The 21,576-nt window shown below is 54.3% G+C and overlaps 1 protein-coding gene across 1 annotated transcript; it reads right to left on the reverse strand.

The window, feature by feature from the left end:
- Positions 1-3,602: 3,602 nt before the first annotated feature.
- On the reverse strand, positions 3,603-12,145 carry SLC16A5 (solute carrier family 16 member 5). The gene is made up of 4 exons (XM_004374400.2): positions 11,906-12,145; positions 9,238-9,381; positions 5,824-6,633; positions 3,603-3,881 (listed from the first exon to the last, which is right to left on the reverse strand). Exons 1-4 carry the CDS (start codon positions 12,102-12,104, stop codon positions 3,634-3,636), a joined length of 1,401 nt encoding a protein of 466 aa, XP_004374457.1. The 5' UTR covers positions 12,105-12,145; the 3' UTR covers positions 3,603-3,633.
- Between the last annotated feature and the right edge of the window lie 9,431 nt (positions 12,146-21,576).

The raw sequence follows: 21,576 nt of genomic DNA on the forward strand, positions 1-21,576 counted from the left end.
ACGCCCCTCCGTGGTTGGCGGGGTTAGCACCTCTGGAGCGCTGGAATCAGCTGCCTGCGTTCCACACATCGGTTCTTTGACTCTACAGTCAGGTCGGCTTTTCAAAAAGCCGGGCGACGGCCCCAGAGTAGAATTGCTTCTGAAGGCTACTATATTACGTGATTTATCCGATATCAGACTGAAAACGTTTTGTTAGTCTTTCGTAAGTAGGACACTGCATCTTAAACATTTGAATATTTCTTTTAAAAAAAAAAAAAAAAACAAGTGAGCCCGACACCCACTGCTTCGCAGCCGGAGCTGGGTCCGCCACCTCCGGCCACAAATCTCGGGGTGGGAGGTGGCGTACTCCCGGGCAGCACCGAGGGGCCCTAGAAGGAGCCTCGGTTCCCCCAAGTGAGCGGCTTCAGTGGCTTTCTGGGTGTTGGAGTCCTGGACGCCGAAGCCCTTTCGCCCGGTTTTTTCTCGGGGCTTCCCAGGAAGAAGGTGCACCACCCAGATCTCGTGGGCGGGGGACTGGAGCACTAGGGAGGGTGGTGACCCTGCCACATTCCTATCGGGCTTGAAAATCGGGTGGAGGGGGCTTAGGCTGTGAGCTTCCTGAGGGCAGGGACCATGTACCTTCCACGCTGGCCTTGGAATGAGGGCCCAGATGAGGTCCACACTGGTCGGTACCCCCTGGGCAGTTTAGACAGTAGACTGTTTATGAGCATCCTAGCTGCTGTGGGGCGCTGATGGGGCCAGGGAAAGTGTATCTCAGCTGGGAGCCCTGGGGCTTTCTCCGCTTAGGCTGGACAAAGCAGCAAAGGCCTGGGGGGCAGAATGGAGTGAGCTCCATCAGCTCGGGTCAGGAACTGCCCCAAGCCCTCTCTAGGGGATTCCCAGGAAATCAGCTGAGTGTGGATTGTGGAACTTGATGGGCCACTTCATCTCTCCCTGGTTGTGGTCTTATCTCCTAAGGCTGGAAGAATTCTGCCCTTGGCTTTTTTTTTTTTTTTGCCCTTGGCTTTGTGCTGAGGGCAGGGCCTTCCTCGTATTTGCTGAAGGAATTCTGCCCAGAGATCACTGCCACCATTGCCTGGGGTCAGACAAGGCCAGGGTCAAAGTTTCCTATGCTGAATGTTTATTTTTTTTTTCCCTTAAATCTGTTTTCAGGGAATGGGCCGATTTGAGGACGTACAACACACCAAAGCCTGGTGGCTACCAGCACCAAAAACACTCGCCTACCCACCAGCCTCCAACTCCCTCCTTTTCTACTCAAGATGGAGAAGGAGACAAGACTCAGTAGAATGTGGCCAAGCATTTCCCCCATTAGAGCACAAAGTATGGATGGTGGTCAAGCACGGACTGGGGGGAGGGGCCGGGACACCCACATAATTGTCTTTAGCTGCTGTCACGTCGGCCCCCGACTCATGGCAACCCATGCACAATGGAACTAAATGCTGCCCGCTCCTGCACCATCCCCATGATTGGTTGCAGATCGGACCATTGTGATCTATAGGCTGATTTTTGGTAGTGGAGCTCCAGGCCTTTCTTCCTAGTTCTTCTTAGTTTGGAAGCTCCACTGAAACCTGTTCAGCATCATAGCAACAAGCAAGCCTCCACTGACAGACGGGTGGTGGCTGCATATAAGGTACATTGGCCGGGAATCGAACCCAAGTCTCCTACTTGGAAGGTGAGAATTCTCCCACATAATTAGATGTTTCAAATGGAAAAGACCTTAGCTGATCCGAGACAACCTCCTTCTTTCTCAAGGCCCAGAGATGGGAAACAATTTGCCCCATGTCACACAGCAAATTGTGATATTCTCAAACATAAACTCAGGTCTCTGTCCCCTCCCAGTGCCCTTGCTTCGCTTCTGCACTACCTCTTTGGCCATAAGGGGGCACTCTTGGCAGGGCCCTGGAAGAGAGAGGACATCCCAGAGGATACTATTCACGAGAGCTGGACATGTGGTGGAGGAAGGCTGGAGTCAGGTCATGAAAATAAAATCGATTTTCCCTGGCCTGATTGGATTTTCTTGTGGCGCCTGGCTGAGCCTGAATCAACAAGCAAGGTCCTGCACTGAGGAGCCCCTGCCAGGCTGGGAGAAGGGAGGGGGAAGGGAAGCTTACTCCAGGCCGGGTTTTCCAGCTTCCATAGTTCACTGGGTTTATAACCTGCTGCAGGAAGTGTGCTTGTGTGCCATTGAAACAGACTCTGTTTTTCCCTTCCCCTCGGGTTGAAACCCTGCTGGGACAGGCCTGAGCTGATGCCTGCCAGTTCTTGGGGTGATGACTTCAGGGGAAGTCACCAGCAAAGTGTATATGAGGAGCTCTGACCTCCAGGCCACAGGGCAGAGGCAAAGTGGGGGCAGGGGTGGACTGGCTGGCAGCTGGCCCAGCCAGCGACTTACCCTAGGGTGACCCAACACAGCAGGGAGGACAGGGAGGGGAGTGGCAGGGCTTCTGACACAGAGACCAGTTGCCTTTGAGTCGATTCTGACTCATGGAAACCCCACGTGTGTCAGAGTAGAACTGTCTCCGTAGGGTTTTCAATGGCTGATTTCTGGGAAGTAGATTGCCAGATCTTTCTTCTGATGCACCACTGGGTAGACTCAAACCTCCAACCTTTCGGTCAGCATTTGAGTGTGTTAACCGTTTGCATCACCCAGAGACACTTTCAGTCACAGAAGTGGCCCTGTTTTCACAGAGGGCCTCAGGTCCTAGCTAGCAGCCCTCTCCTCTGGACAGTCAAATGCCTGCCACCCCCCTACCCCAGCCTTAACCTTCCTGGCCAGGCCTATAGGGTGGGGACAGGAGGGCGACCTTAGAATAGACCCTGCCAAGTGTGCAGGGGGACCCCTCTGACTTCACCAATTCTAGGACCCCAGCCAGAGGCTTCCCTCCAGTTTGCTGCACTGATGCCAGAAAGGGCATTCTATCTAGTGTTTAATCTGTCCAAATCCTGCATCCAGGACCACTCCTCAGCCTGGCCCTCCACTGCAGCAGGCCACAGCTCCTTCTCTGCCAGGGCCCTTCTTCCCAGGGCTCCAGCCAGTGTGGGGCCCAGCAGCCTGTGTTGGGGCAGCCCCAGCGAGCACCAGCCTTGGCTGCCCTAAGGACAAGGGCTGGGCCACTTAGGAAGAGAGGGCACAGGATGGCCCTTGAGGAGGCATGTGTGCTTTGGAACTATCTGGAAGGTGGAGGAAAAAGAGGGATCCCATCAGAGGCATCCAGGCTGAACCTGAAAGTCCAGTGTGTTGAGCTGTAGCAGCAGTGGGCAGCCAGCTGAGCCGAGCCGGCTGTGACAGACTCAAGCAGGGCTCAGACCCACCTTCCTGGGCCATAGGGTGGTAGCTTTTTCCAATGAAAAAGCCAGGAGAACCTACTCCTGGATTCAGCTGGCTGGAAGGAACCCTGAGTCTTCAGAGGCCAGCCTCCAAGGTCCCAACTCCTGGCAGAGTCCTGCTTACAGAGCCTGGACAGCCTTTGGTCCTGACTTCCTGGGCAGCCCTTCACCCAGCCCCTGCTGAAGCAGCTGGAAGCACCATTCCTGGGCTGAGACAGTGGTCAGCCACGTGATCCCAGGACTTAGATGCTGGTCACATGTGTAACCCTGGGGCTCAGGTGCTGGTCACATATATGACCCTGGGGCTCAGACGCTGGTCACATACATGATCTTGGGGCACAGCCGCTTGTCAGAACCATCTGTGCCCTCCAGGGTAAGGCACCACTCTGCAGCAGCCTCCGTGATGGCTCCTTCTGCCTCGGCTGGCCTGCCTTGCTTCTCCTTCTTCTGCAGGGCACAGAAGCTGCCACCCATGAAGAGGGCAGCTGAGATGAGGAAGAAGCCTGACATGTAGAAAACATAGCTGAAGCTGCCAGTGGCATCCACAAGGAATCCTGGGGAGCAGAGAGTAAGTCAGGCTACTGCCCGGGGCTACCAGGTCTCCCCCCAACTAAACTGTGTGCTCCCCAGTTCATGATTTTATTTTTCTCTCTGCTGTATCCCCAGTGCCAGGAATCATGGCTGGCACCTAGTAGGTGCTCGAAAGGTATTTGTTGAATGAAAGGAGGGGAGGAAAATAAACCCACTCTGGCCTGGGCAGGGAGAGTTCTTCAAAAGATTCTGCATAGTCTCAGGGGATATCTAGGTCAATTAGCATATCATAATCCATATAGACAATGTTCTGTATCCTACCCCGGCGAGTAGTGACTGAGGTCTTAAAAGCTTTCAAGTGGCCATCTAAGGTACAACAATTGGTCTCTTCTGATTCAGAGCAAAGAAGAATGAAGAAAACCAAAGACTCAAGAAAACAATTAGTCCACAGGACCAACGGACCACATGAACCACAGCCTCCACTAGCCTGAGACCAGAAGAACTAGATGGTGCCCAGCTACCATTACTGACTGCTCTGATTGGGATCACAGTAGTAGGTCATGGACAGAGTGGGAGAGAAATGTAGAAGAAAATTCAAACTCATAAATAAGACTAGACTTTCTGGTCTGATAGAGACTAGTGGAACCCCTGAGACTATGGTCCTTAGATATCTTTCAAACCTGGAACTGAAATCACTCCTGGAGTTTACATTATAGCCATACAATACACAGGCCTCTAAAATGAACAATAACACCAGTGAGGAAGATATAACTCAGAACAATCACCTATATGAGCTCAAAGGGCTGCATGTGCCCAAAAGCAAAGTTCAGAAGGACAGGGACAGGAAATCTGGGTGAATGGACAGGAGAACCCAAGGAGGAAAGAGGGAGAGTGCTGACACATTCCGGGATTTGCAACCAATATCCTGAAACAAGCTGTGTATAAATTGTTGAATGCGAAACTAATTTGCTTGGTAAACTTTCACCTAAACAATAAAATGTTTAAAAAAAAAAAAAAAGATTCTGGCCAGAAGGCAACATAAGAGCATGACTCCTTTACCCTTGGTGGCAGGCAGCCAAGGAGCCACCTCCCAGGGCCTACTCATACCTTCTGGGTAGCTCTCTCCACTTACTTGCTTGGAAAACTCCCTTGGAACCTAAGGCTTCCAAAGCTGCACTGGGGGAAAGATTCCCCACTGGGAGAGTCTATCTCAGGGTCTTATTGTAATAACCACCGCCTGTGTTGTCTGTTGACTACAACTCAGCATCAGGGGCTTCAAGAACCTTTCCTCATTTACTCTGCAAGACAGGCTCCCAGCTGCCCCACACGTCCTCTCATATGGATCTCTCCTTCATATTCTGTTTCCCTCCCAGCACAAACCACCACTGTAATTACATATGGCTCTCTTTACTTTCATTCCTGAAGGTGAGCCAGTCTGTGTTCAGCCATGCACAGCCAGGGACTGGCACGGGTGAATAAATGGCTAGTGGTGGGTGTTCTTTTCTACATTTTGCAGATGCCATTGTGGCTCAGAGAAGGAAAAGGACTTGCTGGGATCCCACAGGCAGGAAGCAGGGGGTCTCGGATATTAATAACAGCAAACACGCACCTGGTGGGCACTTCCTGTGTGCCAGCCTCCCTGCTAAGCTCCTTATGTATGTAATTCCTAATCCTCACAAGGAGCCTATGGGGAAGATTCTGTATTATCCACACTTGACTGATAAGAAAACAGGCACAGAGAAGAAGTGAAGGACTCAGGTAGGTCTGAGACACGAACCCCAATGCCAGCTGGGGAACAGTCTGCAGCACTGTTCCATGTGGTGCTTGGGAAAAAGATTCCAAGCTCCAACCCCTGGAGATGCCGGACTGGGCTCAAATTTGTGCAGACTGTGGCCCCCCATCCCCTGCCCATTCAGGCTGTACCTGGGCACACCTGGCTGCCCTCCCACCCTCTGGGGGCCTCACCAGCCATTGGCGGAGCGATGAGGATGGAGACGCTCTCCAGGATGGTGAAGAGGCCCAGGGCACTGGAGAAGCGGTCCATGGGGACGATGTCCATGAGAACCTGGAAGAGGAGGGCACCAATGCCACTCATGGACACGCTGTACGCCAGGCAGTAGGCCACCAGCACACGGAAATCGGCTGAGGCCGCACACACCAGGTTGGTAAGCCCATTGAGCAGGACCGCCAGGATGAACAGGTACTTGCGGTGGCTGGCAAATTTGCGCTGGCCTGCCACCAGCCCAGCCACGGGCCGCAGGAAGACGTTGCTGAAGCCAATGATGGAGATTAGCAGGGCGGCCCGGTGCTCGTCCACCCCATGCCGCACGGCGTATGGCACCAGGAAGACATGGGGCAGCGGGAAGCCCAGGATCATCCACATGACACCCAGTGTATACACACGGTAGCCGGGGTTGTGCCGCAGGATGTCAAAGGCCAGGTGGCGCTGGATGATCCGGCTACATGCTGCCAGGCTGCCAGGCGCAGATGTCTTGAGCGGTGGAGGGGGGCCTTCTCTAGTCTCCGGGGCCACAGTGGTGGCCACTGGCCTCATGATAGCCCCGCAGACGCAGCAGTGGAGAAGGACCCCACCGAAGATGAGGAAGCTGCCCCTCCAGCCCAGATCCTCCAGGAGGTAGCGGGAGAGCAGTGGCCAGAGCATGATGCCCAGGGAGACACCCACTGAGGCCAGCGCGTTGGCCAGCACCCGCCGGCGGGTGAAGTAGAAGCCCAGCACAGTGATGCTCGACTGGAAGCTGAAGCACATCCCCAGGCCTGTGGAGGGAGAAGGAGACCAGCTCAGAGGTGCTCTGAGGCCTTCAAGCTGCGCCCAGAGTGGGTTCACGGGGCCATCTCCCACTCCTGCCCACTGTGGTTCTAGCCCAGCCCCACTTCCAAGTCCCCAGGGAGTTAAGTGCTTGATGCATGTTGACACAATTAACCCTCACAACGACCCTGGCAGGTAGCTGCTATTATTAGCTTCATTTTACATGGGGGGAAACTAAGGCACAAAGAGGTGAAGTGACTTGCCCAAGGTGACAGGCTCAGGATTTGAACCCAGGCAGCGTGGCTTCAGGTTGTACACACTCAACCACTATGCTACAAGCTGTCCCTCAAGTCCTCATGTAGTTAGGATGGAATCAGCCTCCCTCACAACCTCCCCATACACGTCTCCCCACCCAGCTCTGCTCGCCCAGTCCAGCACCAGAGTGATCTTTTAAAAAGGTAAATCGGATTAATTCCTCCCCGCTGAAACCTTCCAAAGTCTTCCCGTTGCACTTTGAAAAAATCTCAAATATTTGTTGTGGCTGGAGGGCCCTGCCCGGACTGGCTCCTGGTGGCCCCCCTTGGGCCCCATCTCAGGCCACTCTCCCATCACACACCACAATCGGGCCACATCAGCCTTCCTTCTCGTCCTCTGAACACCAAGCTGCCCCAGGCTTCAGAATATATGTAGTCGCCATCACCTCTGCCCAGCTCCGCTCAAACGCTGCCTCTCCAGAGGGCCTTCTCCACCTCCCCGACCCTGCAGAAACCAGCTCCCCCACTCCACGCCCACCCCGCACAGCAGAACATGCTGGAGAAAAAGCTGCAACCACGCCATGACCACTGGCCTCCAGCGGGCCCTGGGCTGCCCGTGACCCCACGCTGGCTCCCTCGTCCATTTCCTCTCCCACCCTCCCAGCTGGCCACTCACGCCCTCTTCTTCCTCTGTGCATCCCTACCTCCTCCCCGTCAGCTGACCGCCTGCCTTCCGCCTGTGAGATGGAATGTCGTGCTCCCAGGAAGGCCAGCCCTCCATGTCTGCCCTGATCTTGCCCACTTGAAGGCATCCCTCCAGCAATCCCCTTCTCTCTGGCATCACCCACATTCTCCTCCTTTCCAGCTCATTCTCCTTCCAGCAAAATCCCCTGAAAGTACTCTCTACCTGCTGTCTCCAATTCCTCCTCTCCTGATCTCTTTTGAACCCATTCCAAGCAGACTTTCATCCATACCTCTGCACCATCAAGGTCATCAGCCTCCACACTGATGGTGCTCTGGCTGTGTCTGCTCTCACCTGACTGGATTCACGGGAGGTCTGACACAGGGGGTCGCTCCCTCCTCCTCAGCACACCCTCCATCTTGTGTTTTTGAGCCCACACTCTCCTGATTCTCCCTCCCAGGCAGACCTCTCACACTGGAGGCCCCGGGCGCCATCCTCAGGGCTCTCCAGCTGTCCACCCTCACTCCCTTGGGGACAGCAGGTGGCCCCTCATCTTGACCTTAAGTACCGTCCAGCTCATGACTCCCAAATTGCCTGCTCCAGCTCAGAACGGCTCCTTGAACTCCAGACTGGACACGTCCAAACCTCAGCTTCCCATCTTCCCCAACCTGCTCCTCCCTGGGCTTCCCATCATAGTTAACGGTGGCTGCATCCTTCTGGTAACACGGGGCATAAAACCTCGGTGTCATCCTTCTCGACTCTTGAAACCTTACATCATTACGGGTCAGATGATGTCACTCACCCCTCTGCCTGAACCCCTCAAATGGCTTCCCATCTCACAAGAAAACCTTTTATGAACTGAACCCCCATCCACCCTCCTCCCCACCTCTTTGACCTACTTGTTCGGGCCCCTCTAACCGATTGGTCACTTGGCTTTCCTTGAACCCTCCAAGCAATGGCACTTGCTCTTCCCTCTGCCTGGAATGCCCTTTTCCAGAGAGCCTGAGGGCTGACTCCCTCACCTCCATCAGGTCTCCCTTCAAATACCACCTTCTCTGGATGCCTTCCCTGACCACCCTCCTGAAAACAGCAACCTCCCCCAAGCCCTGCTTTCTTTTCTCCATGAGACGTTCTAGACAGTCTTCCTCTTTATTTGTGTAATAGTAGATCCCGGGGTGGTGCAAACGGTTTCTGCTCGACTATTAACCTAAAGGTTGGGGGTTTGAACCCACCCAGCAAAGCCACAGAAGAAAGGCCTGGTGATCTGCCTCCATAAAGATTAAAAAAATAATAACTAAATCTGTTGCCATCAAGTTGATTCCAACTCATAGTGATCTCACCCATGTGTTTACACAGAGTACAACTACGTTCTTGGCTGTAATATTTATGGCAGCAGATCGCCAGGAGCAGTTCTCCTCTGTAACACGGGGGGTTGTATAATATCTGCCCACCACCCCCGGCCCAGGACACAATCCCATCACCTGTCCTGTCTTCTTCATGGCACCTGTCAGGATCAGAAATAGTCCTATTTCTTTGTTCATCATCTGTCTCCCCCACTGGTCTGTAACTTCCAGAAGATTGGGAGCTTGCTTGTCTGCCCTGTTCACTTGCTACCCTCCCTCCACCAACACTTTTGAGTAGGCACCCAGAAATTGTTGGGATGGAGCGACAGTCACCTGTGATGAGTCCTGCTGTGATGTAGAGCTGGCTGAGGGTCCTGGAGAAGGAGCTGGTCACCATGCCCAGGCCGGCCAACACCCCCCCGAGCATGACTGTTGATCGGCAGCCGAAGCGCCCCACCAGGATGCTGCACAGGGGCCCTGTGGTGAGGAGAGATGGAGTGGCAGCAGGGAGCGGCTGAATGAGGTCAGGGGGCTAGGGGGAGGTGGGGAGGGAGTCCCAGCAGTAAATAGCCAGGGGGCTTAAAGGGCACAAGCCCTGGAGCCTGCAGGCCTGGGTTCTGATCCCCACCCTGCCACAGACTGGCCATGTGGCCCAGGCAAACCTCCATCCTTCTCTGTGTCTCAGCTTCCTCCCCTACAGAGGGAGGGCTTAGACTGACTGATGGCTGATCCACCACGTGAAATGAGATCAGAGACAAGCTCGTGACCGGTGTGGACACCTGCCCATGGCTCTGTTTTCGAAGGAGGATCCCAGGGAGCCTAAATCATGTTGGGCATCTCCAGCCCTGCTCCCCTGCCCTCAGGAAGACCTGCAGTGCTTGTCGCTCACACCTTGGGCCACAGCCCTCCCGCCACCTTCCACCCTGTCCAGTTGGGGGCCTTTGCCCCTATGGTGGGCAGCCTGGGCTTTCGCATTACACCCCCTTGCCCTGCCCTCTGAGGGTGCTGGATGGAGGAGAGGTGCCTTCTCCCCTCTCCCATCACCAAAGTCTGACACCCAGACTTTTGGCTCCAGTTGGAAAGGGGCCTGTTCTTCCCACCCCATGTCCACCCTGAGGCACTTTCTCAGCAGCCCAGACCCAGATATGCAGAAGTGAGCCAGTCCAGGCCGGCTGCTCCTGACACCTCCTCCTCTTAGGGGCCCCATTCACTGAGGGCCCTGCCCCTAGCCACAGCATAATCGAGCTTCTCCAGGATTGCAGCCAAAGGGACAGGGACAGTGTGTGTACGGGTAGAGAGGGGATGCGTGGGTGTGAGCCAGTAGGTGTATGTGAGTGACCAAGGAAGTGAGCGGCCTGTCCCCAGAGATAATCAACTGGATGGGGCATGGCCACTGACTCACACGTCTTTACTACCTGAATGCTGACTTAGGAAAGGTGACATTGGGGAAAGCCCTGAGTCATCATGAGTTGGGGGCGGGGGGCTTGGACGCCAGCCAGCTAGACTGCAGAGGGCGCTGGGTGGGGCGCTGGGAGGTAGGGTGCTTTCTCCACGGGAGGCACTGCTTCTGCCATGCACCCACTCTGCAGCCTCGGGGAGCCCCTGAGCTTGTACGCTCCTCCTGAGTGTGTGTGTGGGCAGTGGTGGGGCTTAGAACCAGTGAGACTTTCAAGCTTCAAATTTCCACCACACTCTGAATGAGCTTGGGCTAATGGTGTGTGTCTGTGAGGGGGGCTGGCAACAGAGGAATCCCAGGCCGGCTGAGATGTTGGTGTGGCTGCTAGGGGGGTGGCTGGAGAGTGGGGATCCCATCAGATGCTCGGTGCCCAGGCCCCTCTGCCCACGCGAGAAGGAGCCACCCAAGATTCCCGCCCCCACCCAACCAGGCCAGGAGGCCATGGTGGTCTGGGCCAGGCCTGACGCTCCCCTTGTCCTGAGCCCATGCCCCCGGGGAGCCAATTCGGGGATATCCCAGAGAGGGTGGCAATCTACCCCGTCCAGCCTTCCTCCCAATTCCAGGGAAGGGCCTGGTGCCAGGCAGAGGGAATGGCGGGGGCATAACCAGGGAGCTGGGGTCAGCTGAGGTGAGCAAACCCCACACAGGGAGAGCCCTGTGGGCCATCAGGCGGGTGGACCAGGCCCCTCCTAAGGTCGCTGTCTGTGGAGTCCCTGTGGAGAGCTCCCAGAAGCAGGGCAGGTGAGTCCCAGCACCCTGGGCTGTGGTGAAGAACCCTCCTGGGCCAGCTGCTGCCCCTCCCCTGTTGCTGGGGTCAGGGAGAGGCAGTCACATTCCTGGAGGAGCCAGCCAGGAAACAGGCCTGTGTGTGTGTGTGTGTGTGTGCGCGCGCACATGCATGTGTCTCTGTGTGTGTTCACACATGGAAGAGAGAGGGCGGTCCCCAGAGAGAAGGGGGAATCAGGGGTTGTCTTTCCTCCACCTCCCTAGCCCTCTCGCCCAGGGAGAGATGGGCCTCCTGCCCTGCCCCGCCTGCTTCTTGGTATGGTCCTCAAGTCTCCTTCCCCATCCTGAAGCCCCCTGATGAGGGTCTCCACTTCGCCGGCTCTGAGCACTTCCAGGTCTCCTTGGATCTTCCCCACAGTCCCATGTGGGTGGTAGGCAGGGTGATGGCTGTTATCCCATTTTGCAGAGGAAGAAACTGAGGTTCAGAGAGATCACGCAGCTGGAGATTGGCAGCGCCTCAGTAGGCTGACCCCAACCCTAGCTCCTCCCAGGCCTAGCAGAACACCCAAGCAAACCTACAGCCTCGTGCTGGCCTCGAATGCATCTCCCTCCTCCCCTCCCCGGGTCGGCTTGTGGGGGACACAACCCAGTCCAGCTGGTTTCCAGTCGGGCGGGCTAGCCCTGCTGAAATCAGGTGAAATTGTAGGAGTTTACCCCTCAAGGCAAAGTCCGTGGCCTCAAAGACAGGGACCCAGGAGCCCGGGGAAGTTGTGGCTCCTTCTCAGCCCTCCCAGAACCCCCCTCTCCCAGGCTGCTCACCCCCTGCGTGGAGCACAGCTGTCAGGATGGAGGGGAACCAGGAGGTCTCGCTGTTGCTAGCCTGGAAGTCGTGCTGCAGCTCAGTGAAGAAGATGCCGGCGCAAGTGGGAAAGCCAAGCGTGAGGCCCTGGTTCAGCAGGGAGGCCAGCAGTACTGCCCAGGCCCAGGAGCCCTCCTCGCGCTCCAAGGCCCGGGGCATCCTCTGCTCCCAGCACCGCCGCCACGGCCTTGGCTGCCGCTGCTACCACCACCTGGGCCTCCTGGGGAGGGGACAGAACGGAGCACTGCAGTGGCCACAGGCTGCCTGCCCTCCCCCTGCCCGCCTGCCGCCTGCCTTGGGCGAGGCTGCAAGCTGTCTTTTCCTCTTGCCCCAGCACCAGGTATTGCGGGGGCACCACCCCCTGGAAGGCAGCCAGAGGCCCACGCATTGGCCTTGGCAGATCCTTTCACCAGCTGCCTAGAGCTGGCCTGGCAGACGGTGGTGGCAAGGCAGAAGGCACTGACAGGTAGGTGGTCAGTGGGTCGAGGCAGAGGCTGGAATTCTTTCTAGTCATTACACACTTGGTGGTCAGCACGTGGGATTTCTCGGCCCAGCCTTGGGGCCCCCCCCCCACAACAGGCGCTCAATAATTGCCTCTGGGCCAGGGTCATCCCGATGCCCGCACGGGCACACACCGGTACATTTCCAACATTCATGACTAGGCTTTCTGCACACGGGCACAGGCCTTGGCACCGAAACATCTGCAGCAAAGTTCACTAGCAGGGCTGTTGCAAAGGCAGGGTGAGCAAGCAGGGCTGGGTGCAGCCCGGAGCACTCACATAGCAGTCTAACACGGACACCGAAACAGAAACGGCCTTCACGGGGGAGGCGAGGTGCTTCTAAGGAGTCCTGTGAAATCCCTCCACAATAAGGAGCTCGTGGCCAAGAGTCAGGTTCCATAACTATGCTGAAGAATGACCTGCAAGCACTCTTCTCTCTGAGCACCCCAACACATACACACACAGCCACAGACACGCACACACAGACACACACACACACAGACAAGTACAGAGACACACAGAGACACACACACACAAAGTCACACACTACACAGACATACAGACTTATTCACACATACACAGAGAGGCACACAGCAGACACACACACACACACACAGTCACACACTACACAGACATATAGACTTATTCACACATGTACAGAGAGGCACACAGTAGACACACACAGATACGAACAGACACACAGGCCGACACACAGAGACACACAGACAGATGCATACTTACATGCAGACAAGTCCAGAGACAGACATACACAGACATACTACACAGAAGTACAGACACACACACAAACATATCTAGGTGCACATGACACACACAGCTTCATACACTCACGGGTGCGCACACACACAGCCCTATCAGCATTCACGGCCACCGCTGAGGCCACTCCCCCCTCATCACACAGAGGCCACGACCAGTGTCTAAGTCCTAAGGCCCCCTCCCCAAATGTAAGCCCTCCTCCTGCTCCCGGGTCCCCCTCCGCCTCACCAGCATTCAGGGCTCCAGGCTATGGCTGCAGCGGAGAAGGCTTCACCTCAGTTCAGCCAATGGATGCCACGCTGTTCCCACAGCCTCCCTCCCTTTAGCCCCAGGTCCTAGGAAGATCTTGGAAGCTCAGGAAACCGCCAGAAACATGAAACCCCCTCTTCCTGCCAAGCCTAGCGCCCCACACCTTCCCTCTAGGCCCAGGAGCTTCAAAACAGCACCTCAGCTGGATCCACCCTGAACTGCCTCCTTCAGATGCTCCAATCACTCTCGAGTGTGAGGCCTTCTCATTCCCCAGAGAACCTCCCAGAAGCCACGCCATTCATCACAGCCTCAGGGTGTGTGTGTGTGTGCGCGGAGGTACGTACGTGTGTGTGTCCTCCTGGCACCTGCATGTGACATTCAGCCCCAAACAGTCCCCTAGCCCTGACCTTTGCCCAGTTCCAGGCTCGGGGCAGTACCTCAGACACCGACTCCTCCCGCAAACCAACTCTCGCCTCTTCCAGGATTTCTGTTCTCTCAGCAAATGGAAAGGCCACGGAGGCCACCTGATCCTTCCCTGTGCTGCCCTGAATGTCAAATCTCCACACCCTCCTCCCAGCACTTGCCCGCCCCTCAGCCTTCCCGGGCCTGCCACCTTCCCCTCTTCCTCCCAGAAGGGCCCACCCAGCCTTCCTCCGCCTCCTTACTTCCTCCTGCCAGCCGGTCACTGCTGCCTTAGTTCACTGCCCTGGCGCTCCCAATCCCGGAGACCTTGACGGCTTCGCTTCAGAGCAACCAGCTGTCACTGACCCAGAGGTGGCTGGGCAGAAGGGGTGTAGACTGGAGAGTGGACAATGGTGGGAGTTCTGGAGACTGGACACCAGCCCAGTCCTTCTCCATTCCTTGTCCTGCCCCTTCTATGGCGAGGTCTTCCTTAGCACTTTCCTCAGCAGCCCCTTCTTTGGGGGGCTTTTTCCAGGCTTTCCTTCTCTTCCCCCTGCACCCCACCTTCTCTCTGGAACCTTTCAGTGGGGCTGGCTCTCCAGAAGTATCTCCTCTTTCCAGGTCTCAGGGAGGCTGCTGATTAGTGGCCCTTGGTCAACTGTGACATCTCGTGGACTGCATCCGCACAAACTCCAGGGACAATCAGAGCCCAAAAGACTCTAACCCTCCCTCTGAGAGCCTCTGCAGGTGCGTCCTTCCATGAGGTAGCTGTCCCCACCCACACTCCCAACAACTCCCAGTTCACACACAGCTTTTATGTCCACTTGGTCCTCCAGTCCCCTGCCCCAGCAAGCTGCTCCCTGCTCAGGTTCCACAGTCCCCAGCCAGAGAGAAGTCCTATCAGTCCCAGGAAGCCATCCTAACCCCCACTCCAGCCTGGGCTAGACCCCTTCCTGTATTTCACTCAATAGCAGCCGTCACACTATATTGGAGGGATCCTTCCCCTGCTTATTATTGTTGCCTGCCCCTCCTACCCCCTTCATCACTATAAGCAGGGACCTGTTCGTGCACCCCCAGCCTCTGGTCCAGCACAGTTACCCACCTGTGTTCCCTGGCGGACAGGCAAGCCCAAGACAGTGGGTGACTCAGCTCTCCAGCAGGCAGGCCCATTCCAGAAGACTTAAGCAGGGCAGAGAAGAGGTGGGGCTGGGGGCCCTTTGTCTCTGTCCCGGAAGGGAAGTGGTCTTTCCTTGGCATGGGGAACCACGAGTCCCGGTCAGTCCTGCCTATCGGTGTTTGGGGCAGGGAGGGCAATGAGGCCCGAGATACTTCACTCTCACTTCCTGTGTCCGCAGTGGGCAGCTGCTCCAGGCCGGGCCTGGCAGCTGCCAACCTCAGCCCTCAGGGACCACCCCCAGCCAGGGTGAGGCACCCCTTTCCTGCCCAAGTGGCACAGAGCTAGGTTTGAGGGATATCTGGTCCTTTTCTCTCCCATCTCACAGAACCCCGGTCAATGTTTTCGCCAGGGCCACACTGGGCCCTCAGAATCCTTTCCCTGCCCCTCAGATCATGCAGCCCCAGCTAGACATCTGAGAGTTCACAGGCAAACAGACACCAGACCTGGGCCCCACGAGAGAGCACCTACATGGACACAGGGGAGAACCACCCCCTCGCCTGCGGGTCTGTGGTTAGGCGTGGGTGTCCTAAGTGGAAGGGCTGGCGCCCTCCAGTGGTGGGAAAGTTGAGGACAGGAAAATGGAACTGCCAGCCCTGGAAGCCACAGACGGATGGGGAGCCCCAGACAGGCCCTGGGACTCCCTCCCTCCCTGGCCCCTCCATCAGGCAGGCTCCCTTGCCTGGAGCCCGGCCACAGGACAGCAGCAGAGGGCCCCCGCTGGGAGGAAGAGCAGCAGCCCTCAAAACCTGCGCCTGGCAGGGGACCCGGAAGGAGGGAAGCGGGCCCAAAGGTGGCAAGCCTCAGCCTGGAAGAGGATGGGCTAGGCAACAGGAACTTCAAGTCCCCTCTGTCTCTGGCCCCCTCCACGTGGGATCTGGTTTCTCCTCCACTCTTCCACCCTGCCCAGGACTGGTCTCCTCAGGTGGAGCTCTGGGGCACCCAGAGAGCCTGCAGAGATTTCAGGCCAAATCTTGGGTAGTACCAAGGCCACAGAGGGCAGGGGGTCGCCCTGGAGAGCCTCCCTCCCTCCAGCGTGGGGGTCCCCAGCAGTCCAAGGCGCTGGAAGCTGGACCACCGGTCTGGGGCAGGCCAGGAGCGGGCGGACCGAGAGACTTTTCTGGATCCTCACCCCCACGAAGCCCGCCAAATGCGCTAAGGGGCCTGGGAAGCCCGCGGGCGGGGCCGAGCTCTGCAACGGCGCTAACGGAGACCGCGGCGGGAGCGAGGCCTGGGGGGCGAGCAGTCCGGGCCGGAAGCCAGCTCACCGGTTTGCGCGGGGCCCTGGCGGAGAGGCGGTGGGACGCCGGGGCGGCTACGGTTCCGGGGGCGGGCCAGGGGCTCGTGGGGGCGGGGACCCACATCTGCGCCTCCCTTGGGGGGGTCTGGTTCGGGGAGGGGAAGCCTCGCCTTGGTGGGTCCGTGTGAGGGTGGCGCGGGCGTGGCCAGGGTCTCAGCGGCGCCGGTCGTCCCGCAGCCTGGAGGCGCCGGCACATTTCCATGTCGTTAGCATGTAATTTGCATAGCCCAGGCGCGAGCTTTCCGGCTTCCCGATTTTCCCACCCCGCATTCTAGGGCCCCAGGAGCCGGAAGGAGAAAGCAGGTAAAGCGACTGCAACCTCCCAGTGGAAGTGGGTGGGAGTGGGGGGACGTCAGGGATCGAGGGACTCCCTTGTTTGGGGATTTTAGTTCCTCAGGGGTCTTTGAGGGGCGCACCCGCGGGAACCCAGCAGGCAGTTGGGAGGACACCCGCCCCTCACTTCTGCCGGTCCGCTAGAACGGCTGGCCCGTTTCTAGCTTTTAACCCACCTAGTCAGCCCTTGTTGTTGTTGGGTGCCATCAAGTAGATTTTCGACTCATAGCGACCCTATAGGACAGAGTAGAACTGCCCCCATGGGGTTTTTAGACTGTAATTTTTATGGGGGCGAATCACCAAGTTTTTCTCCCACAGAGCTGCTGGGTGGGTTAGAACTACCAACCTTAACTGTTGTGCCACCAGTACTCCTTAGCCAGCCCTTAGTATGCACTATTTAAATTTTATTCAATTACTGCAAAGCTACAGTAATCAAAACAGTATGGTACTGGCATAAGAATAGACATATAAATCAATGGAATAGAATTAAGAGTCCAGAAATAAACCCTTACATTTATGGTCAGTTGATCTTCCACAAGGGCGCAAAGACAATTCAATGTGGAAAGAATACATAGTCTTTCCAGCAAATGGTGCTGGAAGCACTGGATCTCTGCGTGAAGTTGGACCCCTCACCTCACACTGTATACAAAAATTAGCTCAAAATGGATCATAGACTGAAATGTAAGAGCTAAAACTATAAGAAGAAATCATGGGAGTAAATCTTTATGACTTTGAGTTAGGCAATGGATTCTTAGATATGACACCAAAAGCACAAGTGACAAATAAAAAATAGATAAATTGGCTGTCATTAAAATGAAAAACCAGCAAGGATACTCTCAAGAAAATGAAAAGATAACTCACAGAATGGGAGAAAATATTTGCAAATCATGTAAATGATAAGGGGCTTAGATCGAGATTACATAAAGAACTCTTACAACTCAACCACAAAAAGACAAACAACCCAATTAAAATGGGCAAAAGATCTGAATAGACGTTTCTCCAAAGGAGAGATACGAACAGCCAGTCAGTACATGAAAAGATGTGGGACATCATTAATCATTAGGGAAATGCAAATCAAAACCACAATAAGATACAACTTCACATCCCCTAGGATGGCTTAACTTCTGGTTGAATGATAAACAGATATTCGTGTCAAGTTGTAAGGAAAGTTGTAGACATAACTTACCACCTTGCCTGGGACAGTCCCAGTACAGGGGTTGGCACTCCTTTCCTTTCACTGCCAAGGAAGGATTGGCCCTGACAAGGAGGGACGTTCAGCTTAGCCTGAGGTTCTCTGGGTACCAATATTGGAAGTAGGGAATGAGACCCAGTAAGATTTGCCCCCATGGTTCTATGGGGATGGTCCCAGACCTTGGGAAGTCCTGTATGTTGGGAGGGCAGAGGGGTCATACTTGGGGTCTGCGCCATCTCAGCACCACTCAGCCTGGCTCAGTCCTGTGATTGGCAGTGCCCATAATTTAGTCCCTTTTGTTCCCATCCCCAGGCACTCAGGCAGGACTCGGGGACTCACCCTGGGCTCCTTTCCCTCCCTAGAGAAAGCAAACGGGAAGGTGCTGTGCAGTGAATTACTTAGTATGGCCCTAGCCATGATCTTGTGACTCCCACAAAAATGACTGGGTGAGACTATGCAAATAAAGTGCTTGTGGCCCACCAAGGGGAGTGGACAGCTTACTAACTATGCAAATAAGGTGCATGGAATGCTTTGCAGGGGTGGGACAATGCAAATAAGGTGTATGGAACCCTAATGAGGGAATTGGTCGATTTTGCCATCTTGCTGGGCTTAAAAAAGCCAATCCTGCAGCTGGGAAGGGCCCTCACTACCATCAAGAACAGCCAGGAACAGAGAGCGGGAGTGTGCCTTTTGAACTCGGGGTCCCTGCACTGAGAAGCTCCTAGACTCAGGAGACAGAGAAAGCTGTAACACCAGAGACAGCATGAGACGGCAAGAAGCAGCAACAAGCGTGGCACAGAAATGACAGCAGCAGAACCAGGAGGCTGTAATGAGTTTGGGTTTTTCTTTAAAGATCCCTAGGTGGTGCAAATGATTTGTGCTCAACTACGTAATCTAAAGATTGGTGGTTTTGAACCCACCCAGTGGTGCTGCAGAAGAAAGGCCTGGAGATCTGTTTCTATAAAGATTACAGCCAAGAAAACCCTATGGAACAGCTCTGTTCTGTAACACACGAGGTTGCCATGAGTCAGAATCAATTCGATGGCAACCGGTTTAATGACTAATGAGGTTGAGCATCTTATCGTATGCTATCAGCTGTTTGTATCTCTTCTTTGGAGAAATTGCTCACATCTTTTCCACTTCCTGACCCTGGGACCACTTCAGACCCACATGGCCTGGACATTGAGTCTTGAGAGGATGCCTCCAATCAGCTCCCTACCTGGACTGCCAGATTCATCTTCCAAAAACACCCTGCTTGCTTCTCAGGCTGCTGCTCCAGAACCCCCCTAGCCTTCTGTTCCCAGACCACTCTACCCATGCCACCCCTTGCCAAGTGAGCCCTGTGCCTGGCCCTAAAGAGCCTTTCAAGTGACATCTGTAGAACGTTGAAGCAAATTGGGCAGAAATCTAACCATCGGTGTCATCTCCAACTGTGTGATCTCCCACTGTGTGGTTTGCTGCGTTAAACACAAAATCAACAACAAGGCTCGTGTCCTCCAGGCACGAAGAGTCTGTAGCTGTGAATGAAGACAGATTCTGCTTCCAGAAACACTCGGCAGGGACCCAAAGGCCTTGTAATGGGTGCCCTGGGGATTCTGATACTTTGTTATTTATTTTGGCAAGGGTGAGCGGTGAAACCAATCGGTGTAGGTACACGTTGCTAACAACCACAGCGCAGGCGCTATAGGCATTTTAGGCATGACTTCTGAGCACTGTAGGACATTTAGCATTCCTGACCCCTGGCCTAGCTACTAGATTCCACTAGCACCCTTCAGACACTGGGACACCCCCAACTAGGATGGGGCAAGTAGGGCACTCACCTAGGGCTCAATATTTAATGGGGTTCCAAAAAACTCAGTACATAATCAAGATATTTTCATGCAACAATTTTAGAAAATCAGATCAGCAAACTATGGCCAGCAGATTATCACCTGTTTTTGTAAGTAAAATCTTATTGGAACTAGGGCTGACCCAAGCCATGGTGTTTTCAGTCACCTCATGTGCATGGGAAAGCTGGACAATGAATTAGGAAGACTGAAGAAGAATCGACACCTTTGAATTATGGTATTGGCGAAGAATATTGAATATACCATGGACTGTCAGAAGAACGAACAAATCTGTCTTGGAAGAAATACACCAAAGTGCTCATTAGAAGCAAGGATAGCGAGACTTGTCTCACATACTTTGGACATGCTATCAGGAGGGACCAGTCCCTGGAGAAGGACATCATGGTGGTAGAGGGTCATCGAAAAAGAGGAACACCCTCAACAAGATGGATTGACACACTGGCTGCAACAGTGGGCTCAAGCATAACAACGATTGTAAGGATGGCACAGTGTTTTGTTCTGTTGTACATAGGGTTGCTATGAGTTGGAACTGACTCAATGGCACCTAACAACAACACAACAACAGGGTTAGAATTAGTGTGATAGGGTAAGGTGGGGTTGTACAAGTGCAAGGTCGAAATCTGTCTTTACAGGCCTATTAAAAAAAACGAGACTAAATGGGCACACCAGCCCAGGGGCAAGGACGAGACGGCAGGAAGGGACAGGAAAGCTGATAATGGAGAACCCAAGGGCAAGAAGGGGAGAGTGTTGACATGTCAGGGGGTTGGCAACCAGTGTCACAAAACAGTGTGTATTAATGGCTTAACCAGAAACTAATTTGCTCTGTAAACCTTCATCTAAAGCACAATTTAAAAAAAAGTTTAAAAAAATCTGTCTTTATTTAAAATTTTGATATTTCTGTTCATTATGGAGTTTTGCATTTAATTTTGATCTTTAAAGATTCTGCATTAAAATTAGTTATTTTGAATACTGATATTTTTTACTGTTAGTTGGCGTTGAGTCGATTCTGACTCATGACGACCCCGTGTGTGCAGAGTAGAACTGTTCCACTGGGTTTTCAAGACTGTGACCTTTCAGAATCAGAGGTGCCTCTGGGTAGGTTCAAACTGCCAGTCTTTTGGCTGATAGTTAAATGCTTAACTGTTTGCACCACCCTGAAATTTCGCACCTGGATAAGTGCCTCGCACACACTAGACACTATGTTAAAGCAAAGCAAAATGACTTAGAGCCAGAAAATGCAGTGAATAGTATTTTTTAAAGATTTCTTTAATTTTAAAATTACCCAAGTAATATATGAATGCAATCTTTTTGCAAAGAATCGGAAACTTAAAAGTAAAATAATCCTTGGAGACACAGAGTACAGCCTTCTGGGATTCCCACTCAAAAAATACTTAACAAGGAAAGGTCAAGGAAGCTCCATAGACATCCAAACTTCCCGAGGGACTGAATTGCTGGGTGGAGGGCTGTGGGGACCACGGTCTCGGGGAACATCTAGCTCAACTGGCGTAACACAGTTTAGAAAGAAAATGTTCTAGATTCTACCTTGGTGAGTAGCGTCTGGGGTCTTAAAAAGCCTGTGAGCAGCCATCTAAGATACTCCAATGGTCTCACCCCTTCGGGAGCAAGGGAGAATGAAGAAAACAAGATACAAGGAAAGGATTAGTCCAAAGGACTGATGGACCACAACTACCACGGCCTCCACCAGACTGAGTCCAGTACAACTGGATGGTGCCCACGCACCACCACTGACTGCTCTGACCGGGATCACAACAGAGGGTCCCGGACAGAGCTGGAGAAAAATGTAGAACAAAATTCTAACTCTCAAAAAAAGACCCAACTTACTGGCCTGACAGAGACTGG

Source organism: Trichechus manatus, unplaced genomic scaffold, assembly GCF_000243295.1.
Source record: "Trichechus manatus latirostris isolate Lorelei unplaced genomic scaffold, TriManLat1.0 scaffold00028, whole genome shotgun sequence".
Classification (NCBI taxonomy): domain Eukaryota; kingdom Metazoa; phylum Chordata; class Mammalia; order Sirenia; family Trichechidae; genus Trichechus; species Trichechus manatus.